Raw genomic sequence first — 25,413 nt, forward strand, 5'->3', positions numbered from 1 at the left:
GAGATTCTATGCCCTGTTCTAAAACGTTATTTTCTAGCAAGAATTCGCAACAGCCCTTCATTTGAATTTGAGGGAGGGGTGACCTTTTCACGTATCCCTGCAGGCCAAAGCATACCTGCCGCCCCCACCCAAGGCAAGGTGGCCCACCTGGCCGGGCCCCTCCCTACAGACCAGGCAGGGGGGCGCCAGGAGCAGCACTGGGGGAAGGGAGGGGAGGGGGCGGCCGTCCCTGCCGGGCTCCCCCAACCGAGGGCGGGGGCTCTGCGCTCCCTCCCGCCCAGGCCTGGCCGTTCCTCGGACGGGGCAGAGCTTCCGCCCGCCTCCGGGGACGGATGGGCGACTCCGGCCTCCCGCGGGGCTCTTGCCCAGCGCCCAGCTTCGGCCTCAGGCCGGACAGCCGCTGGCGCCTTCTCCGCGCCCCGAGCCCGCTCGGGCAGCCCTTCCTTTGGCGCAGAGGTCGGGCCACGGGGGCCCCCCGCCGAGCAGCTCCGCAGGCGAGGGCGACGCCCCCCGCCCGCCGCCCCCGCGGGGCTCGCCGCCCCCGCGGGGCTCGCCGCCCCCGCGGGGCTCGCCGCCCCGCCACTCACATCTGGCTGACGAGCTTCTGCCGGAAGTTGGCGCTGCGCCACTCGCTCTCCTCCATCCCGCCGCTGCCCCCGCCGCCGCCGCCGCCCGAACCAGAGCGCCTCCGCAGGCCCGACGGAAGTGGGTGGCGACGCGCGGCACGCCGGGAAATGCAGTTCCGCAGCCGCGCTTCCTGCTTCCGACCCGGCCGACTCCGCGGGCTGGGCGGCCGCTAAAGCAGGCGCGGGCGGAGCCTCCTCCGGCGCTGGGCGGGCCCCGCGGAGCCCCGTCTCCGGCTAGGTAGGGGTGGCAGGGATCCGCGGCCGGCCTCGGGGGGAGGTGGGCGTGAGCGAAGCCGGCGGCGGTCGGCCCTGCCCCCGGGGGCCGGTCCGACGTGGGGGCGGCCCCGAGCGGCGTTGTCCGGCCCTCCCACTCCGCCAGCCAGCTGCCCGGGAGGCTGAAAGGCGCCGTGGCGGAAGGAAGAGCGCTTCGCCGAGCGACCCGGCGGGTCCTTCGCGTGGAGCCCTGCCCGGGGCAGAGACCGACGGGCGAGCAGGGGCCCCGAGAAGACCCGCCGACAGGTGGGGAGCCAGAGGGGGCTGTCGGGGATCTCCGCTGGGCGAGCGCCCCCGCCCCGAATTCATGGGGGTCCCTGCTCCCCTCCCTCAGACTGGGCCCTTTCTCTCCAGTCTGGGGCCCCTTCGGCTCTCCCGCCGTCTCCCCTTGGGCTGAAGGGGGAGATCGGGTGGGGGGGCTTAGACGTTGCTACTGCTTCTCCCCCCCCCCCGAGTCGGTGCGTGGGAGGAGGCCGCTGGGCATAGCCCAGGGGAAGCCCCGGAGGGTGTTGGAGTGGGCAACATACTGACGCCCCGTGGAATGTCCAGCTGCCCAAAGCTTTGGCTGCAGATGCAGCGGGAGATGTTTGGGACTGAGCCAGGAAGAAACTGACAGCAAAGCTGGTCCAAAATTCAGGCAAGATCTTTTGGGTAAGAGCGGAGTAGTTCTGTTTCAGAAGATCATAAACCGTATCACATTTCTGAACTGCCTGTCTCCCTCAAAGAGTGTATACAAAACTTTAAAAAAAATTAAGGGGAGGCAAGAGATTAAAATTAGTTGGAAGGTGAAGGGAGGATTAACCACCCCCACCGGTGACTATTCCCCAGGGCTCCCCCTGCGAGGCCACAGAGCCATGTCTAAGCTCCTTTTTGGAAAGCCAAGAGAGTTGGGGGCTGCCTCTCCTCTGGGGGAAGAATATTCCACAGGATGGGAGCAACAGCAGAGAAGGCCCCCTTCCTAGACACCGCCAGTGGGAGTTCTTTAACTGACAGCCTGCAATATATCTTCCCTGCCTGACCAAGTGGGATCAGCTGGTGTAATTGGACAAAGGCAGTTTCATTGGTAGGCTAGGCCAATGTCAATGTAGGTTTTTGTAGGTCACAACCAACACCTTGAACTGGACCTAGAAACAAACTGGCACCCAATGCAGCTCACAGAACACAGGTACCCTTCTTTGGGTACCTAAAATTGGCTGCATGGCCATAGCTGAAACTTCCATGGGATAGCCGCATGTAGAGCATGTTGCAGTAGTCCAGGGTATTGGTGATCGAGCGGAGGTCCTCCCTATCCAGGAAAGGGCGTAATTAGTACACCACAGGAAGCTGAGCAAAGGCCCTCTTGGCCACAGCTGCCACCAACTGTTTGAGCAGGAACTATCAGTCCAGGAGGAACTGCAGGTTACGCACCAGGTCTATATGGGGTAGTGCAACCCCATCTAAGATCAAAATTGATAAATTCCTGGATGCAGAGGGGCATAGGTTTGAAGTCTTACCAAGTAGCCACTCGAAAAGGGGTAAAACCAGTACTACTATGTATAGAAATATTGTAGGCCACTTCTGCAATCAGCAGGCGGTCAGTCCAATTATCTTGTTGATAATTAATAAAGCATCTAAGGTATTGTTCCAGTACTGTTTTTATGTTCACACATACCCCCATTTGTTTGGGGGTGATGACTAGAACTAAGTCCTTGGTCGCTCCCCAATAAGTCCAGGAAGGCTTGCCAAAACTTGCATGTGAATTGTACCCCCCTATCTGAGATAATGCTCCGGGGTGCTCCATGTAGTCAGTAGATGTGATGCAGGAACGGTTTTGCCAGGCCCCAGGTAGAAGTGATTTTGACAAGGGATAAAATGCACTTGCTTGGAGAATAAATCAGTCACCACTCAAATCACTGTGTTTCCTGTGCTTTTGGGGAATTGTATGATAAAATCCATAGAAATCTCTCCAGGATGCTAACAGCTCAGCTACTGTTTGAAGAAGCCTTGGAGTTTTCCCTTGCTGCCATTTTGCTGAGGCATACACTGGATAGCTGGCAACATAGCTTTCAATGTCTTTTTTGAGGGACAGTCACCAAAACTGTCTTTTGACAAGGTGTAATGTTTTCACAAAACCAAAATGTCCTACCGTTTTTGAGTCATGACAACTCTTCAAGACCATGAGTTTCTGGCTGTTTGAAACATAGAGCTTCGCCCCCACCCAGACTAGTCTGTCTCAGAGTGAGCAAATGTTGCTATGAGTCTGGAAACATTTATCATTCTTTAGGGCTGCTTTTAGGACTGAGGTCACGTCTTTTGAAATTGGAATTTTTTCTCTTCCCTGGGCTCGAGTGGTCACCTGAGCAGCTAGTTGATGGGATGGAAGCACTGGTTTGACTACTTCCACTTTTGAGCAATTGTACTGTGGCATATGTGACTGCGTCGGCCAGGAAATTCTTTCCCCCAGGGAAGTAGCATAGGGAGATATCAAAGTGGTTAAAGTACTGTACCTTTAGGAGAGATCTTGCGAGTCCACATCTCAAAAGGTATTTTACTCCCTTCTAGAAAATTCCTCCAGGACAGGAGCGCCCATCTCACGGTGTATGCTTCTTCTGCGCATACCACCCCTCATTGCTGAGTCTCAGAAAGTTTTTGGGAGGTGTAAGCACAGGGCTGCAGCTGCCCACGTTCATTTTCCTGCAGCAGGGCTGCTCCAACAGCTACGTCACTCACATTGGCTTGTATAACAAATGGCTTCATTGGGTCAGGTTGCTTCAAAACTGGCTTGGCTGCGAACAAGCACTTGAGCTTCTCAAATGCAGCTTGGCATTCCATGCGGCTGACTAGGTTTGGGTTTGTCTCCCCTTTTGTCTTAAATAAGTTTGTGATGGGGAGAACTATCTGGGCGAATGAAGGGATAAATTGCTGGTAAAAAATTGCTTCCTAATGTGGAGTGGTGCTTAATCCAACAAAGCTCTGACTTTTTAAGGGTCCATCTCAGTTCCTTCATGTGAGATGCAGTAGCCAAGGTAGTCTATGTTACTTTGGTGGAATTCGCATTTGGAAAGTTTGGCATACAGCTTGACAGCTCATAGTTTTTAGAGAACCACCTTCACAAGCTTCAGATGCTCCGCTTTAGTTTTAGTGTAGATTAAAATGTCGTCCAAATACACAAGTGCTCCTTTGTACAGATGCAGGACCTCATTGATCAATTGCATAAATACAGCTGGGGCTCCCTGCAGTCCAAATGGCAGTACTTTGAATTGGAAACAACCCAGCGGGCAATTGAAAGCAGTTTTCCATTCATCCCCCTCCTTGATTCTCACGCGATAATATGCCTCCTGCAAATCCAGTTTAATAAATATTTTTCCTTTGGCAAGATGGGCCAGCATATCTTTCCTCAGAGAAAGGGGATAAACGTTCTCCCCACACACCCCGTTTAACCCTGTATAATCTATGCATAGACAAAGGGTCCCATCTTTCTTTTCCCGGAACAGGACTGGAGCCACCATCCATGGCCATGCTAGCTGAATGAAGCCTCGGGCTAGGTTTTTATCAATGAATAACCAGAGTTCTTCCAGCTCTCTGGGGGTCATTGAGTATGGCTTTGGCTTTGGCAATTTGGCACTGGGCAGGATTTCTATAGCACAGTCAGTAGGTCTATGAAGGGGAAGTTCATCTGAGCCCTTCTCGCTAAACACCTCTTGGAGGCCTCGATACTCTTTGGGGATGACAGGAAGGTCCTCCCCTTGCATGACTGCCCCTAATTCGCACTTCGGGATATTCGCTTTACTAGGTTCCTTTTGGGTTTGGGAGGCATAGTTTATCTGGAACTTTTAGCAATTCTTTTCACATAAGGGTTCCACTTTTTTAACCAAGCTAGCCCTAGAACCAGGGGTCTCTCCATCCCGGGTGCTACTATGAAGCTCATAACTTTTGAATGTGCTCCCATTTGCATTCCTATGGGTTCAGTGGCAAAAGTGGCTGGGATGTCCCGCACAACCAAATGGTCCAATTGACAAAAGGCCACTGGGACTTTTAACCGCCTCAGTCAAATTCCCGGCTTCTCGACCAGTGCTGGATTTACTAGGCATCTGGTCCATCCCGAATCTAACTGGGCTCTGAGATTAGCCGGACCCAGGGAGGCTCAGTTCTATGGGAACCGTAAAGACCATACAAGTGATAGGCGAAGCGTCTTCTGTGTGATGGGCCACCAGCCTTCCATGCATTTCAGAGCCACAAAGCTCATTGATGTGTCGGGGTTGCCTTGGGTTGCCTTTTTCTGCCAAAATGATTGGATTCTATTCATCTCTTTCTTGTAGATAAGAACCTGCAATTTGTGTTCATGGCAATGGACAACGAAGGTTTTGAATGAGGAAATCAGCCTAACTGAAACCAGTTGCTCCTCAGGGAACACCAGTTGCTCTGCCCTCTGATTCCCAAGGAGATTCTGCCCAAGATGGCGGGTCAGCAGGAGGAAACGGAGCCCCTCAAGATCCCTCTGGAGCCTTTCACCAAGAAGTACTCCAGCAAGACCTACCATAGCACTGGGCATTCCCAGACACTGCTGAGTGGCCTGGGGGCTCTCCGGGACCGCGGCATCCTCTTTGATGTTGTTCTGCATGTAGAGGGGAAGACCATTGATGCTCATCGCATCCTCCTAGCAGCATCGTGTGATTACTTCAGGTCTGTGCCTGTAACAAAATTAAAATCTGAAATTGCTGGATACTGAGCAGCGGAAAAGTAAAACCCAGCTGTTTGAACTGGCAAACTCTGACTTTTGCATGCTTGATGATTAAGCAAAGCTGCATCTAATTTAATCATTAGATTTAATCAAATTTAATCAAACCAAATTTAGCATTTGTCTTCCCACTTCTTATTTATAATCCACACAGCAAGTTCTGCATGTTTAAAGAGTATTTGCAAAACATGGATATTGCTTGGCCCATTGCTTTGGCAAGGTTATGTTTGTATCTTTCTTTAAAAAATTCTGCAATAGAATCAGCCAAAGGGAGCATTAAGAAGCCCATTCTCTTTTCAGTGCAGGATGCTGACATGGCTGCTCAGCCCATAATTAGACTTTACCTAGAAAGATCCTCAAGTAACTAAATCAGTGTTTTCTCTTATATAAACAGCTCTGATAATGGGCATCTAAAATTGCAGTGCGCTTTCCTGAAGTTAGTTGTAGCATAATTCCCTGGAAGAAACAGTATTTGTTGTCTCCCATCTCCAGCTGTGAGGACTGTAATTGTACCTCCCTTTAATGGGTAGCTTGGGGGTGTGGTGGCTCAGTGGTTAAAGATGCTGAGCTTGTCAGTTGGAAAGCTGGGTTCGAGACCTGAGTGCCGCACTATGCGGTGAGCTCCTGTTACTTGCCCCAGTTCCTGCCCATCTAGCAGTTCAAAAGCATGCAAATGCAAGTAGATAAATAGGTGCCACTTCGGTGGGAAAGTAACAGCATCCCATGCACCGCAGCGTATAGTCGTCACATGACCATGGAAATGCTGGGGAAACCTTTATCTTTACCTTTTAATCTGTAGACTAAATACTCTCCCTTCCTCCCATGACTTGGTCTCCAGGTCTTCTCTCCCATCACAACTTCCCTGGAAGTTCTTTTCTTATGTGTTACATTCTGTCACCCTTAAAATGCGAGGGGGGTGGGATTCCAGATTCTTGAGAACCTCACCTGTACAAAATAGAGACAAGCTTTTGTTTCTTCTAACCAGAGCATTGTGCAATCTGGCTTTTTACAAGTCTGAATTGAGTTCCTGGTTCAGGCTCTCTTTGTCACTTACTATGGCCACAGATTCCATTTCTTTATGCTGTGTCTCTGCCAGGTCATCCTGATCTCTCTCAGGCTCTCTGCTATCACTTAGCAAAGATGAGCCTTAGTAGCGCAGTGGTCAGAATGCAGTACTGCAGGCCACTTCTGCTGCCTGCCGGCTGCTTGCAGTTAGATTCTCAGTGGCTCAAGGTTGACTCAGCCTTCCATCCTTCCGAGATCGATAAAATGAGGACCCAGAGTGTTGGGGGCAAGAGGCTGACTCTGTATACTGCGTAGAGAGGGCTGTAAAGCACTGTAAAGGGGGTATATAAGTCTAAGTGCTATTGCTATTGCTATGGTGGTTCAGGGAGAAATCCCAGATGTGGCATGCTGGTTGTGTGCAGAGATGATGATGTTGTAGATCCCTGCTTGGCGAGTCATCTCATGCATGCCTTAGTGGTTGGTTCCTACTGTCAGCACATCTCACCTTGCCATCTTTGGAGGAAACAGGGCAGCACAAGGATGAGTTTAAAAACTGCCTTATGGGATGTTGTCCATTATACTTTTCGTTAGGAGGAGTAACTGAAAGAAGATCTTTCCTTTTGTAGGGGAATGTTTGCTGGGGGACTCAGAGAAATGGAACAGGAAGAAATTCATATTCAGGGCATATCTTATAATGCCATGTGCAAAATCCTGAACTTCATATATACTTCGGACTTGGAACTTGGCCTAAACAATGTGCAAGAAATTCTAGCTGCATCCTGTCAGCTTCAGGTGAGCTTTGGCAGCTCTAAAAGATGTGAGATGGGTTGGGGAAGAAGGGCAGCTTCTTCATTTATTAAGGGATAGCAGATAGTTTTGTAGCCTGTGCTCTGCAACTTGGCACATTTCGCAAGAATGACACTATGAGCCACAGACAGACTCTCTAACATATGAGCTACTGGTGCAATAAGAATTGCTTTAAAAGTTTTGGAACTTAGAAATTCCTTTACATTATAAAGTAGCAAAAGAGAGTTCCAAATCCACTCGGATCCTATTGAAATTCAGTTATATGACCCTCAGGAGGGCACCCCACCTCTGTTTGTAGCCCATATAATAACGCTTCCAACCCCTCCCATTTTGGATTACCAGCCCACTTGGATCTTGTTGCCTTCCTACATGGTTAAAAAAAAGTGTTGTCCCAACTCCTTTCCTGCCCTTCAGCAGGGTGAACAAGCAGGGTCTCCACAGTGGATCTCAGCCTGTGGGCAGAATTAGAGAACCCCATGCTTTTGGCATGCAAGAGCGCTTTCAGTTGAGCATGAACATGGGTTGGCAGCTGTTAAAAATGCTGCTATGTCTGGAGATCCTGGCCCTTCTGTAGAGAGGCACATTGGTGAAAAAGCCCAAGCTGTATCCAGAGGAGGCTGCAAATAAAAGGCATTATAATAGTCCAGCCTGAAGAATGAGGCCTGTAGTGGATCAGAGGGGGTTGAATGCTAAAAGAGAAGCAGTGTAGAGGCTCTGTAAGGATTGGCAGAAGAATGTCATGAAGTTGGAAGGGCTCCTAGATCTGAGGAAGAGGGAGATTGGCTCATGGAGGGATGGGATAGGGAGTCACATCTCAGGTTAATTGGCAGAAGGCCATTCTCGAGGAAGATGCTTGTAGGGCCTTTTCCGGCTCCCTGGGTTCAGCCCTGGTGCCAGGCCAACAGATCCTCAACTCCAGTTGCTGCTTCTAAATACCAGGTCATTTTGTAATAAGGCCCTTCTCATCCAGGATCTTATCACAGATGAGTCAACTTGACATGCCTAAATGAACTCGGATGGAGATTCCCCTCTTGGAAATGCATCTACCTGGGTTTCAGGTGTGGCATCAGCTGCAACTCCAGGCAGCATTGCCCAGAGTCACTTATGGCTGTCAGAGACCCCACAACTTGCTGGATCTGTTTGTGAGGTTGGTTTCCAGGGAGCAGATGAGATTGCAGCTACTAAAGCAGCCTCTCTGTGGCACAGTGGCTGTTTATGGCAGAGTTCCCCAGTCTTGCAATGCGGAAGGATTTTCCATCCCTTGGCAGCTCAGGCATTCATGACCACCCTGATCTGCACTGTGGGGTCACTTTTGATCTGGGATTTATCTTGAGGTGGTGTCTGAATATGGAGAATGAATGTGCTTCCCTTGTTGAACTGTGCAGTGATAGAAATAGATGAAATAAATAAAGTTAATATTGACCCCTTGTCATGGTCAGCCCATTCTCTGACTGCTCCATATGCTTTGGTGTGGCTTCGCAACTCAGGGAGGTGGTCCTATTCAGTTGGACTTCCCCAGGCAGCTGGTCAGAGAGAGTTCCCTGAGGTTTCACTGCAGAATTCAAACTGAGGCCTTAGTGTCTACCTAGAATGAAAAGGTGACACCTCGGGGCCTCTCCCTATTCAGAGAGCTCATAGAGTTCTCTGGTTTTCAAAAGAGCTTTAGGAAATGAAAAAACAGAAGAGACACCTGGAGCACCCCTGGAGAGATGAGGGAATCTGACCTAACATGTATAAGAGCCTACATTAAAGACTGCATTGTAGTAATGAAGGAAACAAAATGTAATTATTTTCCCACTCTTCTTCCATCTGCTGAGTGATGGCCAACAGCTCTGTACTAGGAAGAAAAGGGTGAGAGGGACATCTGCAGAGCTGCTGGGAGGATTATTCAAAGTCCTTGAGGAATAATCACTTGGATCCGGTCTAAGCTTGGCCTCAATTATGCATGTTGTCTTGAAGTGACTGAGGCACAATCTGGTTGAGTTATCTGAGAAGAGCGTGAACCTGTGAGTCCCCAGGAGGTGAACAGGGTCCTCAGAATTGTGTGCCTATCAGTTAATTAGAGCAGGGCTTTTCAACCTTTTCACCCATTGTACCACTTTTAGGATATGGCAATATCCGAGTACCACCAGTCGCCTAGCAAGATGTCAAAAAAAAAGGAAAAAAGTGATAAAGTACAGATAGTCCTCAACTTACAACAGTTCGCTTAGTGACTGTTCGAAGTTACAATGGCACTGAAAAAAGTGCCCCCCAAGCCACAGCCGAGCAAGACACCTGCCTGACCACCCGGCGGCGCTCTTCCTCCTGTCTGAGGTTTCCATTGTTGTGAGCATTTCTGTTGAGGATTGGCAGTGGCGGTGGGGGGTGTTTGGTTTTTATTCCCCCCGTCTGCTGGGTGGTTGCAGCAGATTTTGGTCAATTCACATAACCCTGGGACACTGTGACCATCATAAATATGAATCAGTTGCCAAGCATCTGAATGTAAATCACAAGACCCTGGAGATGCTGCAACATTCCAGCTGACCGGCGCTTCTTCTGGACTCAGCAGAAGCGCCAGGATCAGTGCCGAGTTCCAGCTGGAGCCTGGCGCTGATCCTGGCGTTTCTGCTGAGCCCTGACAGCCCTGCAGCTCCAGCCGTCTCTCGCTCAGACTTGTGCGGTGCTGCCATTGATTCAGCTCATTCCCCTCCCCCGCTACCACTTTTCTAGGATGTTCGTGTACCACCTGCCAGGTGCCAAAGTACCACAGGTGGTACCCGTACCACTGGTTGGAAAGCCCTGAATTAGAGCCATGTCTCCTATGGTTGGTCAAGGCCTCCTTGGAGATAATGAATGGTGGGACCCAAGCAGTGATGATTTCATTCTTGAGTGAGGGACCTTAAAGAAGTCGTGGTCCCTCTCTCCCTCAGAAAGGCATCACTGGACCAACAGTGCTAGATCATCACAGAGGGTCCTAAAGGAACCAGATTCTCTAGATCCTGGCATTGACCAAGCCTATGAATGTCATGAAGGGAATAATGAATCCCTCCTGGGTGCTGGGAGTGGGGAACATTGGTATGTGCGCCAGTTGTGCCTGTTTGGGGAATGAAAGGCCCTGTTCACTGTCACTCCTACCCGCATTCGGACTATTGCAATCCACTGTACGTGAATCTGCCTATAAAGAGCATTCAGAAGCTACACTGGCTCAGAATGTGGCAGCACAAATGGTTATGGGTGCACTTTGGTACGCACACCCAGCACTGCTAGTGCATGAGTTACACTGGATCTTAAGTGCAAGCCAAGGTGCTGGCATTAACCTCTACAGCCCTTCGTGGCATGGGATAACCATCGTTGATGGTTGGTCTCTTCCCATCCTGTATGTTCTGACAGATAGGCATGCTTCTGGTCCTGTCGATCAAATAACACCACTTTATAGGAACCAGAGAGCCAGTAATTGTCAGGATAGAAACCAGGAAACTTGAGTTCTAATCCTACCTCAGGCACAGAGCCAGCTGGGTGACTTTGGGCTGCTCATTCTCTCTCAGTCGAGGAAGCAGACCATGGCAACAGCCCACTGCCAAATGGCCATTGAGGATAATCCCTAAAGAGCTTGTTCTTTTCCCAAGAGCAGAGCCAGGAAGAGAGATGAGCCTGCTGTACAATATGATTTGTATATTTCTTTCTTTTCCTTTATTTTATTAACAAGTTCCTTACACTGGATAATTTTAATCCGTGTTAACCTGATCCCGAGTTGCCTGGCAACTGATAACACAAAATTTTCAAAAGGTGAGCGATGCCATACAACAAGGTAATGTCATGGTTCCGAAAGAAGAAGCTCTTCAATGTTAAAAGCTCTTCAATGTTAGCAGCATTGACAGGTAACTTCTTCATAGTTCAGATTAGCAGTATTTAGAATCTGGGTTACATTTGCATTTGCTTTCTATAAATTTAGTATGGGGTATTTGGCATGTTTATTATCCAAGCTTTTGGTAATAATCTTGCAATGTGTTTAGTGTTACTATAGATACCAGAGAATTGACCCATGGAAACCTGCTGTTGAGTTGGATCCAAGATGTTCTCCTCTTGTTTTGTTCTTGTTGATCCCAATTGTTTGAAATGGCCACTTCTTGAGAAAAAGAATAAATTGTCCCTTTCTTGCATGAATGTTCCATGGCTAATAAAATTTTGTCATTAGTCTGGTTTCAATCCATCAAACAGATAATTTTTGCAATAGTGATATTTGCAGATTAAGTTTATTTTGATCCCATCTATGAACTTACCAGAAACATGCAATTACAAAGATTAGGTATATCGTTTTGAAAGCCCAGAATTGCTCCCTCTCATGTCACGTTCCTATCCATTTGTGCCTTTCTCCTTTGTAGATCTCTGAAATCATCAAGTTCTGCTGTGATTTCCTGATGCTTTGGGTGGATGATGAGAACGTTGTGGATATGTATAGATTGGCTGATCTCTTTGATTTGTGTTACCTGATAGAGAAGCTGGATTCCTACTTTCTGAAAAACTTTGTTACCCTCTCAAAGACAGAAACGTACCGCCAACTTCCCCTGGAGAAGGTCTATGCCCTCCTCAACAGTAACCTCTTGGAGGTGAATTCTGAGAATGAGGTCTATGAAGGGGCCCTCCTTTACCATTACACACCAGAACAACTGGAGACGGATCAGGTTTCGCTGATGGAGCCTCCTAAGCTGCTGGAGACAGTCCGTTTTCCTCTGATTGAGTTCCAGATTCTGCAGAGACTTCACAACAAGTTAAGCTCCTGTCCGTTAAAGGAGACGGTAGCCAATGCCCTAATGTACCATAAGAACGAGTGCCTCCAGCCGGTGCTTCAGAACAGGCATACACAACTGAGGTCTGAGTTCCACTGTGTGGTAGGCTTTGGGGGGATGCATTCAACCCCGTCTACTGCCCTCAGCAACCAAGCCCGGTACTTGAATCCACTTTTGGGAGAATGGCGGCATTTCACAACAGCCTTGTCCCCAAGAATGTCCAATCAGGGAATAGCTGTTCTCAACAATTTTGTATATCTGATTGGCGGAGATAACAATGTTCGAGGTTTTCGAGCAGAATCCAGATGTTGGAGGTAAGAGAATCCCCTTCAGAAATGTATAAAATGCCAATATTCCCAGTGCCTGTGGTGTGTTCAGCTTCAGGGAAAATAGTCCCAGGGCCCTCCCAACAATCCCAGAACCACCTTGAAGCATGGCTCAGTTACTTCAGCTGGGCTCTTCAACACACCTTCCTCGGGGTGGGAAAGATGAGCAGATCCATTTTGGCAATTGAAAGATTGCAAGCAGAACTATTTTAGTCCTGTGCTGTTTCAACAGAGCAAAAAGTAGGGTGGCTGTTGTGGAACAGAAATGGTTTGGAAGCAGCTGGTGATGGTGACTAACCAGACTGAGGTGAGAGCAGAAGAGAACATAATGACAATGTGCTGCTGCTCTGTTACTGCGTGGGAGACAGTTGTGATTTGCGTAGGCAGAGTCCAAGAAATGCTAGTGGCCCCCACTCATCGGGCAACAACCATTAGTCTTGTAGTGGGAAATGGGTGGGTCGGTGGGGATTAGAGATTTGCTCAAGACCCCACCCCTGTACCTCTTGGAGAGCTATCTGTCCTGTTTCTTTGCAAGGTATGACCCAAGACACAATAAGTGGCTCCAGATCCAGCCCTTGCAGCAGGAGCACGCCGATCTCTGTGTCTGCATGGCGGATGGGGCGATCTATGCGGTTGCTGGGCGCAACTACCGGGAGGACCTTCGGGAAGTGGAAAAATACGACCCCAAAACCAACAGCTGGGAATACGTGGCTCCTCTCCAGAGGGAGGTAAGGAGGGAGAGGCAGACAAGTGATGGCAGGCAGGTCTTTGACCTGAAGGAGATGAGTGCCACGCCTAGTTAGATTGGCAGGCTGACCCATCTGGGAACACCGGCAGTTTGGTGGGAGTCTTGCCAAAAAGTTCCCAAAAGCTGGTCCTGGGGATCAGAAGTCGATCCCACTGTGTCTTGGATGGAGTGGCCCCACTAAATGTGGCTGTGTCCCTGATCTGAACAAGGCCCTCGGTAGGGGTATCTGGGAGGGAGGGAAAAGCTTTGGATTCCTCAGCCCTGCCCACTTCGTGAAATTTCTCTTCAAGTCACACTCTATTAGTGGAGGACCAATTCTGGGTGCAAAAGCAATCCTGGGGTATTTGCCTCTCGGAGGTTAAGTGCTGACACTCACCTGCATGGCCAAATGCAAAACTGCTTCTGTGCTCTTTATGAAGGGTTGTGATTCTTTGCCCTTTCCTGGCTCCCAGGGGTTTGGAATAAAGTCAAAATGCAATAAATACACGGAAGGGATATAAAACGAGCTGTTAACATGAACCAAGAACAGAGTTAAATCACCAGCCAATTTCAAAAAGTTAAACTGACTTTCTTAGGAAAAATCAGGAACGAACACCACCAAAGGAGAGGGGGGTGTAAGATTACTAATGAACCCAAAAATCAACAACAGAAGGATGGATAAGGGAACCCGAAGGAACGATAAGAAAGAACATAACATCAGAGATGCATTCCAAATACCGGCTGATCAGCTGGGGCCAGTGACGCGGTCGAAGAGCCGCGTGCAAACGTCGACCAAACCCATTTAAACCATCTTTGTTAGAACGGCCGTTTAGCCCTGATGATGTTGGGGAGTTCCCCCAATGAAAGCTTGGCAACCTTTTTTAGTAAAGTATTTTTTAGTAAAGTATTTTTACTTAAAATTCTCCTGGTGATCGTGTATTATTTATTTTATTTATAACTATGCCTGGGAGTCGCATTTTTACTAACATTATTGAATATGTGTGTGTATGTATGTATGTATGTATATATATGTGGTACAAATAAAATACGAACACCAGGAGAGTATAAATATAAAAACATACTTTACTAAAAGCTGCCAAGCTTTCGTTTGGAAACTCCAAACATCATCAGGGCTAAGGAGCCAGTAAACAATGATGACTTAAATGGGTTTTGCCGGCATCTGCACCCGGTTCATGGACCGCGTCACCGGTCCCGGCCGGTTAATTAGTGTTCCAGATGTTTCTTTATTACTCTCCTTACGCTTCCTTCTATGGTTCTTCCGGATCATTCCTTCCACTATCTCATTACTGGTATTCATCTCCTCCACCACCCCTTTATCCTTATTTCCTTCCATAGCACTGACCCTCCTCCCCTTTTTGTTTTCATTCTCCACCCTGGGGGCATCTGTTTCTCCTCTATCAGTGTTACAAGCTTCCCTGGGCTCACAGACGCTCCTCCACACACACGCTTTTCCCAATCCCTGCTCCACACCCTTCTCACTCTTCCACTGTCATGAGTAACTTTCATACAGGTGTTACATATTTGGGGGTCTATGCTCTCCTCCTCCATCCTGGTAATCTTCGTATCGACAGTTGTCCACCGTTCCATTTGTTTGCTGCATGATCGGGTGCTTACCCCGTCTCTCAATTCATCCCTCCTCCCTATCGCACGCTCTTCCCCATTGCTGATAGGAGCGGTATTCAGGCGGACACCAGGTCTCCAGATCTCTGCATTCTGATTCCCCGCGTTCTCACTCCCCTCTTCTGTGCTCTCCCAGAGTGAGAACGCGGGGAATCAGAATGCAGAGATCTGGAGACCTGGTGTCCGCCTGAATACCGCTCCTATCAGCAATGGGGAAGAGCGTGCGATAGGGAGGAGGGATGAATTGAGAGACGGGGTAAGCACCCGATCACGCAGCAAACAAATGGAACGGTGGACAACTGTCGACACGAAGATTACCAGGACGGAGGAGAGCATAGACCCCCAAATATGTAACACCTGTATGAAAGTTACTCATGACAGTGGAAGAGTGAGAACAAAGGGTGTGGAGCAGGGATTGGGAAAAGCGTGTGTGTGGAGGAGCGTCTGTGAGCCCAGGGAAGCTTGTAACACTGATAGAGGAGAAACAGATGCCCCCAGGGTGGAGAATGAAAACAAAAAGGGGAGGAGGGTCAGTGCTATGGAAGGAAATAAGGATAAAGGGGTGGTGGAGGAGATGAATACCAGTAATGAGATAGTGGAAGGAATGATCCGGAAGAACCATAGAAGGAAGCATAAGGAGAGTAATAAAGAAACATCTGGAACACTAATTAACCGGCCGGGACCGGTGACGCGGTCCATGAACCGGGTGCAGATGCCGGCAAAACCCATTTAAGTCATCCTTGTTTACTGGCTCCTTAGCCCTGATGATGTTTGGAGTTTCCAAACGAAAGCTTGGCAGCTTTTAGTAAAGTATATTTTTATATTTATACTCCCCTGGTGTTCGTATTTTATTTGTACCATAGACATGCCCAGGAGTCGTATTTTTATGCAAATTTTCCAGCATATATATATGTGTGTGTATGTATATATATGTCCCGTGATTGGTTGGCTCCCTCAATGTGTCCCTCCCCCGCAGAAAGGGTGTGGCTCTTCATCCAGGCTTGCCCCCTCACAGGGCTTCTGATTGGCCCAGCGCCTGGGCACCCTGCCCACGTGGCCAGAGAGCTGCACGGGGCAGCCCTGGGATCTCCCCTGGGAGCTGCCCACTGAAGCCTCCGCTGAGCGGGCCAGCCCTCCTGCAAGTCACAGCCCCAAGGGAGCGCAGCCCCTGCAATCCCCAGCTGGCGCTACTGTTGGCCTCACTGGCTGGGAAGGCACATCGGAGTCCCAGCTGCCAGGAACACGATTGGCCTGCTCCTCTCCCATCGCTCAAGCCTGGTTGGAGCAGCGTTGGTACTTCCAAAGGTGGCCGCTTCAAGGTCACATGGGCAGCCTTCAGCTGCTCCCCTCCCCTCCGCGCCTCCAAATCGATCCCTGGGCCACCACCTGCGACCCCAAGTGATTGCCAAACGGCGCCCAAAGTGGCTCTGGGCAAACGTGCTGTTTCTATTTGCTTGAATCTTAGGGGCTGGCTTGGTTGCAACTTTCCTGCCCTGCAGCCTTTTGTCAAACATGCTACCAGTGGCTCACAATCAATTGGCCAAACCCAGCAGGGAGCTCTGGCAGGCTCAGGAGCGAAAAGAGGGAGGGGAACAGTGAGAGAAAAAAGCTGTAAGAGCAGGGGGGCTGAATGATGAGCAGACGATCAGGGAGAGAGAGAGAAAATGTCAATGCTGCAAATATTGTATATTCTTGCTTTTGACAATATGTAGAACCCATCTCGCTAAGGGGAGTATCTTCACTAAATTAGACCTGAGAGAGGCATATTACCAGGTGAGAATAAAAGAGGGGGACGAGTGGAAAACTGCCTTCAACTGTCCTATGGGGAGCTATCAGTTCAAAGTCATGCCATTTGGACTATAGGAGGCCCCAGTGGTATTTATTCAGTTGATTAATGTGGTCCTACATGATCACTTGTACAAAGGGGTTTTGGTGTACCTTGATGATATCCTGATATACAACACAAATATGACTGATCACATAAAGCTGGTGAGAGGAGTGTTAAAGAAACTATTGGATGCCAAGCTTTATGCCAAATTGTCAAAATGTGAATTTCACCAAACCTGATTAGACTATCTTGGCTACCGAATTTCCAATGAGGGTATTGAAATGGATCCAATCAAGGTGAAAACTATAATCGAATGGCAGCCCCCAAAGACTCGCAAACAGCTCCAGAGCTTTCTGGGTTTTGCCAACTTTTATCGTCAATTCATCCCCTCTTTTGCCGAGATTGCCCTACCTCTTACAGAACTACTCAAAACAGGCAAAGGAGGAGGGAAGCCACGACCGGGCCAACTACTAGCATGGACAATGGGCTGTCAAACAGCTTTTGAGAATTTAAAGAGACTATTTGCTGCTGAACCGGTTCTAAAGCACCCCTGCCCAGGGGAACCCTTTGTGATTCAAGCCAATGCCAGCGATGTGGCAGTTGGAGCTGTGTTACTGCAAAAGAACAAAAATGGGATCCTGCAACCCTGTGCCTACACCTCTAAGAAATTTACTGAGAGCGAGTGGAGATGGGCGATCTGGGAGAAAGAGGCCTTCGTGATTAGATGGGCACTAATAAACTGGCGACACTATCTAGAAGGTAGCAAGGTGCATTTGAAGTATGGACAGATCACAAAAATCTAGAAGTGCTGAAAACTCCCCCAAATTGTCCCCAAAGCAAGTACGGTGGGCACAGTACTTTAACCGCTTCAACTTCACTCTGAAGTACCAGGAGGAAAGAACTTCCTAGCTGATGCGTTATCCTGGTTACCCCAGTACAAAAGCGAACGAGAGGAGGTTAACGAGGCAATTATTCCCAATCCACAAACGGCCGCTCAACTTAAACCTCGCAGGGTCCCCAATCCTGATGACCCTGGGGCGAAGATAATAAAACGAGAGCTCATCTACGACCAATGGTTCAAAGATAATCAAGCCTCCCTAACATGCAGGGATGCCTTGGCTTACAAATGGGGAAAGCTATATTTACCAGAAGCGCTCCGTCTTACTGCTCTCGAACACAGCCATGATGTAAAACAGGCTGGACACTTTGGATATTTGAAAACCCTACACCTCACCCACCAACAATTTTGGTGGCCGGGGCTGAAAAAGGATGTGGAAAACTATGTAAAAGTTGTACTGTATGTGCCACAATGAAAAGAATCCCGGGGAAAACCCCTGGGTTACTGCAACCCGTGGCAGACCCTTCTCAACCATGGGAAGAAATAGCTATGGACTTTATAGTAGACCTACCTGAAAGTAGTGGAAATACTGTCATCTGGACTGTAATAGACCTGTTCTCGAAGCAGGCTCATTTCATTGCCTGCAAAGGACTCCCAACGACTGACCAAATTGTTCCTGAAACATATCTACCGACTGCATGGCGCCCCTAAGCGAATAATCTCGGACGGGGGGGTGCAGTTCACAGCAAAGTTTTGGAGAAGTTTTCTTAAATTAATTGGATCATCTCAAGGTTTATCATCTGCTTTTCATCCGGCCACCAATGGGGCCGCAGAAGCCGCTAACAAAATGGTGGAGCAATATCTTAGATGCTATGTTTCTTACCAACAGACGAATTGGACTGATCTCCTCCCTTTTGTGGAGGTGGCATACAATAATTCTGTGCACAGCAGCACCGGTTACACATCTTTCACAGTGGCCACAGGAAAAGAGTTCAGCCCAATACCTGAATATCCTCAATTGCCCTCCGCTTCCCAGACACTTGATCAGTGGGTGAGGGGATGGGAAGAAGTTTGGAAAAGCACAAAAACTGCTTTAAAAAAGACTTTTGAAACCTATAAAAAGCAGGCTGATAGGAAGAGGGCTCCCCAAAGAACATTCCAAGTTGGGGAAATGGTTTACTTGTCAACTAAGTATTTACGACTCCAATTACCCAGCAAGAAATTGGGACCTAAATTCTTGGGGCCTTTCCCCATCGTTAAGGATCATCAACCCGGTCACAGTAGAACTAAAACTCCCTAAACTTTTAGGGAAAATTCACCCCGTTTTCCATTGCAGCTTGTTGAAGCCTTATCGAGGCTCCACTTTAAGACCTCCTCCGAAGAAGGCACCTGGGCCTCTCGTAATCGCGGGACAGACCCACTATGAAGTGAAACGTGTTCTTGACTCTAGAATCTTTAGAGGGAAATTGCAGTACCTAGTGCAATGGAAGGGATACCCGTTGTCTGAAGCCACCTGGGTGAAATCAAGTGAAGTGAAAGCTGACAGATTGGTCAAAGGTTTCATGTGAAACACCCCAACAAACCGAAAGATAACCCTTAACATATGCTTTTGTTTACTTTACAGGATCTGTCCTTCTTGTAAGGGGGGCCGGATGTCAACACTGCAAATATTGTATATTCTTGCTTTTGACAATATGCAGAACTGTCTGGTATTTATGGGGTTAATACAGAGCAGAAGGGGGGGGTAAAGCCCGGGAAAGAAAGAGGAGGAAAACCTATGACCTTCACACTAATTGGATAATGTGATATATGACGGCTAATTTAGGGAGGGAACATGCTGATAATTTAACTGCTCAGAGGAAGAGAACTTAGATCCCAGCATCCCTCCATTGTGCCTGTGCAGACATTTTGTAACAATAAAAGACTTTTAGGAGAATAAATGCCTGGAAGTTCTTTGAAGTGTTTCATTAGCCGGAACCATAACAGAGAGAGAGAGGGAGGGAGGGAGGGAGGGAGAGAGAGAATACGAATATATGTGGTTGTCCTTACTGGACTTTTAGTAAATAATGTTTAATGAAATATTTTGATTTTTTTTTTTGATTAAGAGATGAAGTATGGGGATAATTATGCTGTATTTAAAGATGGTACATAAGCTACTAAAATTGTTTTTACCTGTTGGGATGAAGCAGAAAGGTTCCCCCCCCCTCTTTCTCCTGTCCTTTTCTCTCCCCCCCCCCTTTTTTCTTTTCTATTTTCCTATTTGTAGTTTTTATAGTTTGCATTGGCTTTTTATTTCAAAAATACGAGGACTCAAATTGAGCATTTTATTTGAAAGTAACCTTCGACCCAGCATCTTTTTTTTGGAGTTCAAAATGTTTTTGTTGCATGCAGAAATAAAAATTTGTTTTCTTTGTAGCCGTTCATTGATTTCATAAATGCAACACACTATAGTTTTTTTATACATAGCATAAAGGTAAAAAATGATATATGCAGTGTTATCTTCATTTTAGATGTCAAAAGGGTATTGTGATTCCTAGTGTTTTCTTTTCTGTGGGAAACGGGTCCAAATGGCTCTTTGAGTCTTTAAGGTTGCCGACCCCTGGGCTAGACTACTGTAGGATGTAAACTGGGGTGCAGAAGGGAGATGGGCTATGTAGATGCCGGTTGCACTTGAGATAGATTACAAATATCTTATCAATTGACAATTGTGATGTGTTAAAAACCCAGTGTATTTGATTGAGACCTTCTAAGCATGCCTTTTAGTAACATGTTAGTCAGAAAAGGCGCTACCAGACTCCTGATTTTTTTGCTACCAAGGCTAACATGGATGTCCTGCTCCAGTGTTTTCCCAGAGTAGCTAAAGGTCCATTGAGGGCATTGCTGCTGAAAATCGTGAAAATTAAGGAACTTTGCAAGGGGTGTGGTGGAGGAGAAAAAACCAAGAGTGCAGTCTCCCTCTCTGCTACTTCTTGCTTTCTGTCCCATTGATATAGGTCTATGCCCATGCAGGAGCAGAACTGGAAGGCAAGATCTACATCACTTGCGGGAGGCGAGGAGAAGACTACCTAAAAGAGCTGCAGTGCTACGACCCAGCCATCAATCGCTGGGACATCTTAAGTGACAGTCCCATCAGGAGAGCCTGGCACGGGATGGCCGCACTGTTGGGAAGGCTCTACGTGATTGGAGGCAGTAACAATGACTCCGGCTACAGAAGAGATGTTCACGAGGTGAGGCAGCCTTTGGCTTGGCTAATGACCTTTTTATTGCATGCTGCTGCTATTTAGAAGACTTGTACTTAACGACCGGATAGAAACACCAAGCACCCCAAAACACAAAACACTTGCATACATTACTTGGAACTATTAACCAAATATAGTGCCAATACATCATCATCCAGTCCCCATAGCACCCAGTCATTCCCCAAGTGCCCTTTAAGAAATTGCTTAGCTTCTGGAAGCTCGGCCTCGTTTCCACAGAGAACTTTCCTAGGTAAAGATGCCGTACCTGAAGAACACATTTTCTGCCTTCAGGTATAAAAGACACAGAAATGGAGCTGGCAGAGAACTCCTTCTTGCTAGCTTCGGCTTCAAACCTGTTTTGTCCCATCGAGACTTGAGGAGAAGACAGCACCTCCAGCTAAACGGGGATGGGGGGGAAGGGAGGGGAGGAGTGAACCCTATGGACTTTCCTTCCTTGCCAAATTTGCAACTGAAATAAGAATGGAGACACTGTACCCCATGACCCCAAATTCCAGCCCTATCAGGCAATTGGAGATGAAGAAGCAACCTGGAGTTAAGGAAAAACTTCCTAACAGTGAAAACAATTAACCAGTGAAACCCACTGGAGGTTTTTAAGAAAGAGACTGGACAGGGCTTCCTGCTTGAGCAGGACTTTGGACTAGAAGACCTCCAAGGTCCCTTCCGGCTCTATTATGACGGCTGGTTAATGGTATCCAGAATAGCTGAGAGGTCAGGTGGGCACAAGGGAAGTGCATTTATCCCTAGGTGCTCTTCAGGAGCCCTCCAGATCCATCGGGCTGGGCTGGACCCACCTAATAGGTTCCAGAGTACTCAGCAGTTTATGGCAGTTTTACCACAAAATAGCAATGCTTCTTGCCATATTGGTAGATACGACCCCAATCAGCCAGCTGAGCGCTAACGAGAAAAGTTTATGTTCAGGAAGTGGATTCAGGAGGAAGCTGGGAAAAAGAGGTCCATCTGGTAGCCCCTTTCCCCCCCCCACCCCGTTTGGAATCTCTGTTCCGGGATAATTAGCAAGGGGAAATCAATGTTTGTATTTACAATCATTGGAAAGGAAGAGATTACAAGACAATAAGCAAGCACACAGTGGAGAATAGGCATTGAAAGGAATGCCTTAGCCCCCAGCTTAGAAGCCAAAAGAAAGCCTTTGGGGGAAACTGATAATCAAAAAATAGATCTACAAACAACAAGAAGCAAACAAAGTTATAACCAGTAGCAGGCACGGGTTTGTCAAAAACAGATCATGCCAAGCCAATCTTTTTTCATTCTTCAATAAAGTGACTAAACTAATAGATCAGCAAAATGCTATGGACGTAGTATACTTAGATTTCAGTAAGGCATTTGATAAGGTAGACCACAACCTACTTGGTAAGCTAGAAAAAGATGAAATAGACAGCATCACCACCAGATGGATCTGTAGCTGACTAACAAACAGTACTGAACGAGTAGTCCTTAATGGCACTACATCCACATGGAGGGGAAGTAAGCAGTGGGTACCACAAGGCTCCGTCTTAGGCCCAGGACTCTTCAATATCTTCATAAATGACTTAGATGAGGGAATTGAAGGGGAACTCATCAAATTTGCAGATGACACCAAACTGGCAGGTGTAGCCAACATCCCAGAAGACAAACTCAGGATCCAAAAAGATTTTGACAAACTTGAACAATGGGCCCTATCCAACAAAATGAGTTTCAATGTGGAGAAAAGTAAAGTTTTACATTTAGGCAGGAAAAATCAAAGGCACAAGTTAGACTGGCGAGGCCTGGCTTAAAAACAGTAACTGTGAGAGGGACCTTGGAGTCCTAGTGGACGATCAGTTGACCTTGAGCCAGCTGTGTGCAACAGCAACCAAAAAAGCTAATTCAATCCTGGGTTGTATAAACAGGGGCGTAGAATCAAGATCACGTGAAGTATTAGTACCGCTTTATAAAGCCTTAGTAAGACCACACCTGGAATACTACAGCCAATTTTGGTCACCATATCACAAAAAAGATGTTGAGAGTTTGGAAAAAATTCAGAGAAGAGCAACTAAGATGATCAAAGGCCTGGAGACTAAAACATACGAAGAACAGCTGCGGGACTTGGGTTTGGATAGTCTAAAGAAAAGAAGAAATAGGGGAGACGTGATAGCAGTGTTCCAGTATTTGAGGGGCTGCCACCAAGAAGAGGGGGTCACGTTATTCACCAAAGCACCAGAGGGCAGGACAAGAAACAATGGTTGGAAACTGATCAAAGAGAGAAGCAACCTGGAATTAAGGAGAAACTTCCTGACAGTGAGGACAATCAACCAGTGGAACAGCTTGCCTCCAGAAATCGTGGGCGCTCCATCACTGGAGATTTTTAAGAAGAGACTAGACAGTCACTTGTCTGAGATGGTACAGGTTCTCCTGCTTGAGCAGGGGGCTGGACTAAAAGAGCTGCAAGGTCCCTTCCAGATTATTCTATTCTATTCTATTTCAAAGAGCAGGGCAAGCTGCCGGAAGGCTGCAAAGATGAACAAGATGTTAACCTGAGATGAGCACCTTTTAGGGAAGCGCTTAGAGCTTTTTAGAAATTTTAAGCCAGTGTTTTTCAACCTTGGCCCCTTGAAGATGGGTGGACTTAAACTCCCAGAATTCCCCAGCCAGTCTTCAAGTGGCTAAGGTTGAAAAACACTGTTTTAAGCAATCTTTCCCTTCTGCAAGGGAGGAAATTCTATGAAGGGGGGGAAACCACAAAAATTGGGAGTTAGGCAGCCAGGCACAAGACACCCCCCTCTCCAGAGCAAACATGATCATCTGCAAAGGTCAAACCTTTGGGGCAAGCCTACAGCCAAATGGAGGCCAAGCATTCTGTAGCTTTCCCAAGTGCAGGGTGTGGAATTGGTTATCCAGTGCCAAAACCTCCAGCGCTAGTCCAAAGACCAGAGTGGTGCCCAATGAAAGTTATGTTTACTTATCTGTAGTCCACAGTAAAGCAAATTCCTGCTTTCAGAACTGGTTTGAAAACTTTGCAGGGTGTTTCCAATAACCCTGACCCCCAGGAGTGCTTATTCTCAAGATCAGAGAGCTGTTCCCAAATGTTCTTCCTAAAATGACCACTCTTTTAATGTTGTTTTCTACCAGGTTGCTTGCTATACTCCAAGTACTTCTCAGTGGACAAGTGTCCGTCCTCTTCATGCCGGGCATGGTGAGCCTGGCATTGCTGTCCTGGGCCATAGGATTTACGTCTTGGGGGGAAGATCTCATAACCGTGGGATCTGCATGGACTACGTCCACATCTATGATGCCGAGAGAGACTGCTGGGAAGAGGGTCCTCAGTTGGAAGATGATATTTCCGGGATGGCAGCCTGCGTCCTTACTTTACCAAGGGCGATTCTCACAGAAGGCGAAATGGGCGTGTCTGACAGGCAGCAGAAGAGGGTCCAGGATTACTCAGGTGTGTCTGCTGAGGTCCTGAGAATATTAGATTGGGAGGAATTTGATAACATGAATGATAATTAGCTTTCTATTACTTTGGGGTTGGCTTTTCTTATTTGGGCTGCCATCAGAGCTCCGCCAAGCTGGAGGAAGCCTGATGCCATTCAGTAGTACAGTAGTTGAGCCATTGCAAGAAGCATTTTAAGGTACAGTTCTTTAAACTGATGAAGATTCTTTGATGAGAAGTGAAACATCTTTTTCCTCAAAGAAAAAACATAGTCCAGCTGCCTTTTGCAAAAGCACTTTTGAGACAACCATGACCTGGATGACTGAGAATCTCCACAGATGTACAGCTCATTGCTTGGCCAGTGGAAAACTTCCAGAAAAATTCAGTATGTGTCTTGATCAATCAGTCAGTCTTCAAATTATTTGCTGACTAGAACATACCTCACAGATGCATCAAATTAACTAGATACTAAAAGCTTAATGCAGATTCATCACAGAATCTGCATTAAAAATTCAAGTTTGGCATAATCTGGCTTTGTTGCACACAATCATGACTCCATATCTTCATTATCTCTGTACTGCGCATGATAATCACTGCATTTCATACAGATGGGGGAAAAAAACAAAGAACAGTATTTTTTTTCCATATTTATTTATTTTTAAATTGCTGCATCAGGTTTCCCGTATGCAAAAGCAGCCTTTCCTCTGGAGTAAACTATTGTGCCTAGTTAAATCAGAGGAGAAAGCTGCCAGGATAAGTCAAAGGATCCTGAGAAGTAGAAAGGAATTAAAATGCTGCTTAAGGTCTCAGCAGGAGGATGGTGGTTTCAATCCACCCTTCTCAGATGTTTTCTTTGCCTCCTTAGTGAAAAACACGTATTTGTAAAGAATTGTTCCTTGTGTTCAGTCGTTTCTCCACCAGAATCTGCTCTGGGTTCCAGAAAGCAACAGCTCAGTTGTGGTGCCATCTTTCTTACTTTCTGGGAAAACTCTTTTAACGTTGGTTGTTATTGTTCCTCTTAATAAATAAATTGCTGGTTTACGATTCCGAGTGCAGCCCCCAATGCCTCTTTTGTATGCTTGCTTTGCTTGTGTTTAATTTTTCCTCCGGCGCTGGAAAATGACCGACCATCCTGGCAAGCTGCACCGACGGGGTCAAAAGGGGGGGCCTGGGCTGGTCATCGCCGGGTCCAA

At 47.5% G+C, this 25,413-nt stretch overlaps 2 protein-coding genes across 5 annotated transcripts in view; one reads left to right on the plus strand and one right to left on the minus strand.

The window, feature by feature from the left end:
- The window catches only part of MED15 (mediator complex subunit 15), a 47,930-nt gene extending 47,188 nt beyond the window's left edge, over positions 1-742 (minus strand). For both annotated transcript variants that reach the window (XM_039321201.1, XM_039321200.1), the window contains exon 1: positions 588-742. In XM_039321201.1, coding sequence (XP_039177135.1) covers positions 588-643 — 56 coding nt within the window. In that variant the 5' untranslated portion in view covers positions 644-742. The remainder of the gene's footprint in view (positions 1-587) is intronic.
- Positions 743-749: 7 nt separating this feature from the next.
- KLHL22 (kelch like family member 22) lies at positions 750-25,270 on the plus strand. 3 transcript variants are annotated; one of them, XM_039321205.1, is made up of 7 exons: positions 750-864; positions 5,198-5,561; positions 7,248-7,413; positions 11,790-12,508; positions 13,056-13,248; positions 20,548-20,781; positions 23,920-25,270. In XM_039321205.1, the coding sequence occupies exons 2-7, from the start codon at positions 5,335-5,337 to the stop codon at positions 24,295-24,297; spliced, it is 1,917 nt and encodes a 638-aa protein (XP_039177139.1). In that variant the 5' UTR covers positions 750-864; positions 5,198-5,334; the 3' UTR covers positions 24,298-25,270. The 3 variants fall into 3 exon arrangements, with proteins under 3 accessions (XP_039177139.1, XP_039177136.1, XP_039177137.1); XM_039321202.1 differs by lacking the exon at positions 750-864 and adding an exon at positions 872-1,145; XM_039321203.1 differs by lacking the exon at positions 750-864 and adding an exon at positions 1,157-1,550.
- The last annotated feature ends 143 nt before the right edge of the window (positions 25,271-25,413 follow it).

The sequence above is a fragment of the Crotalus tigris genome, unplaced genomic scaffold (genome assembly GCF_016545835.1).
Source record: "Crotalus tigris isolate CLP2741 ecotype Arizona unplaced genomic scaffold, ASM1654583v1 scf7180000023720.1715460, whole genome shotgun sequence".
Taxonomy (NCBI): Eukaryota; Metazoa; Chordata; class Lepidosauria; order Squamata; family Viperidae; genus Crotalus; species Crotalus tigris.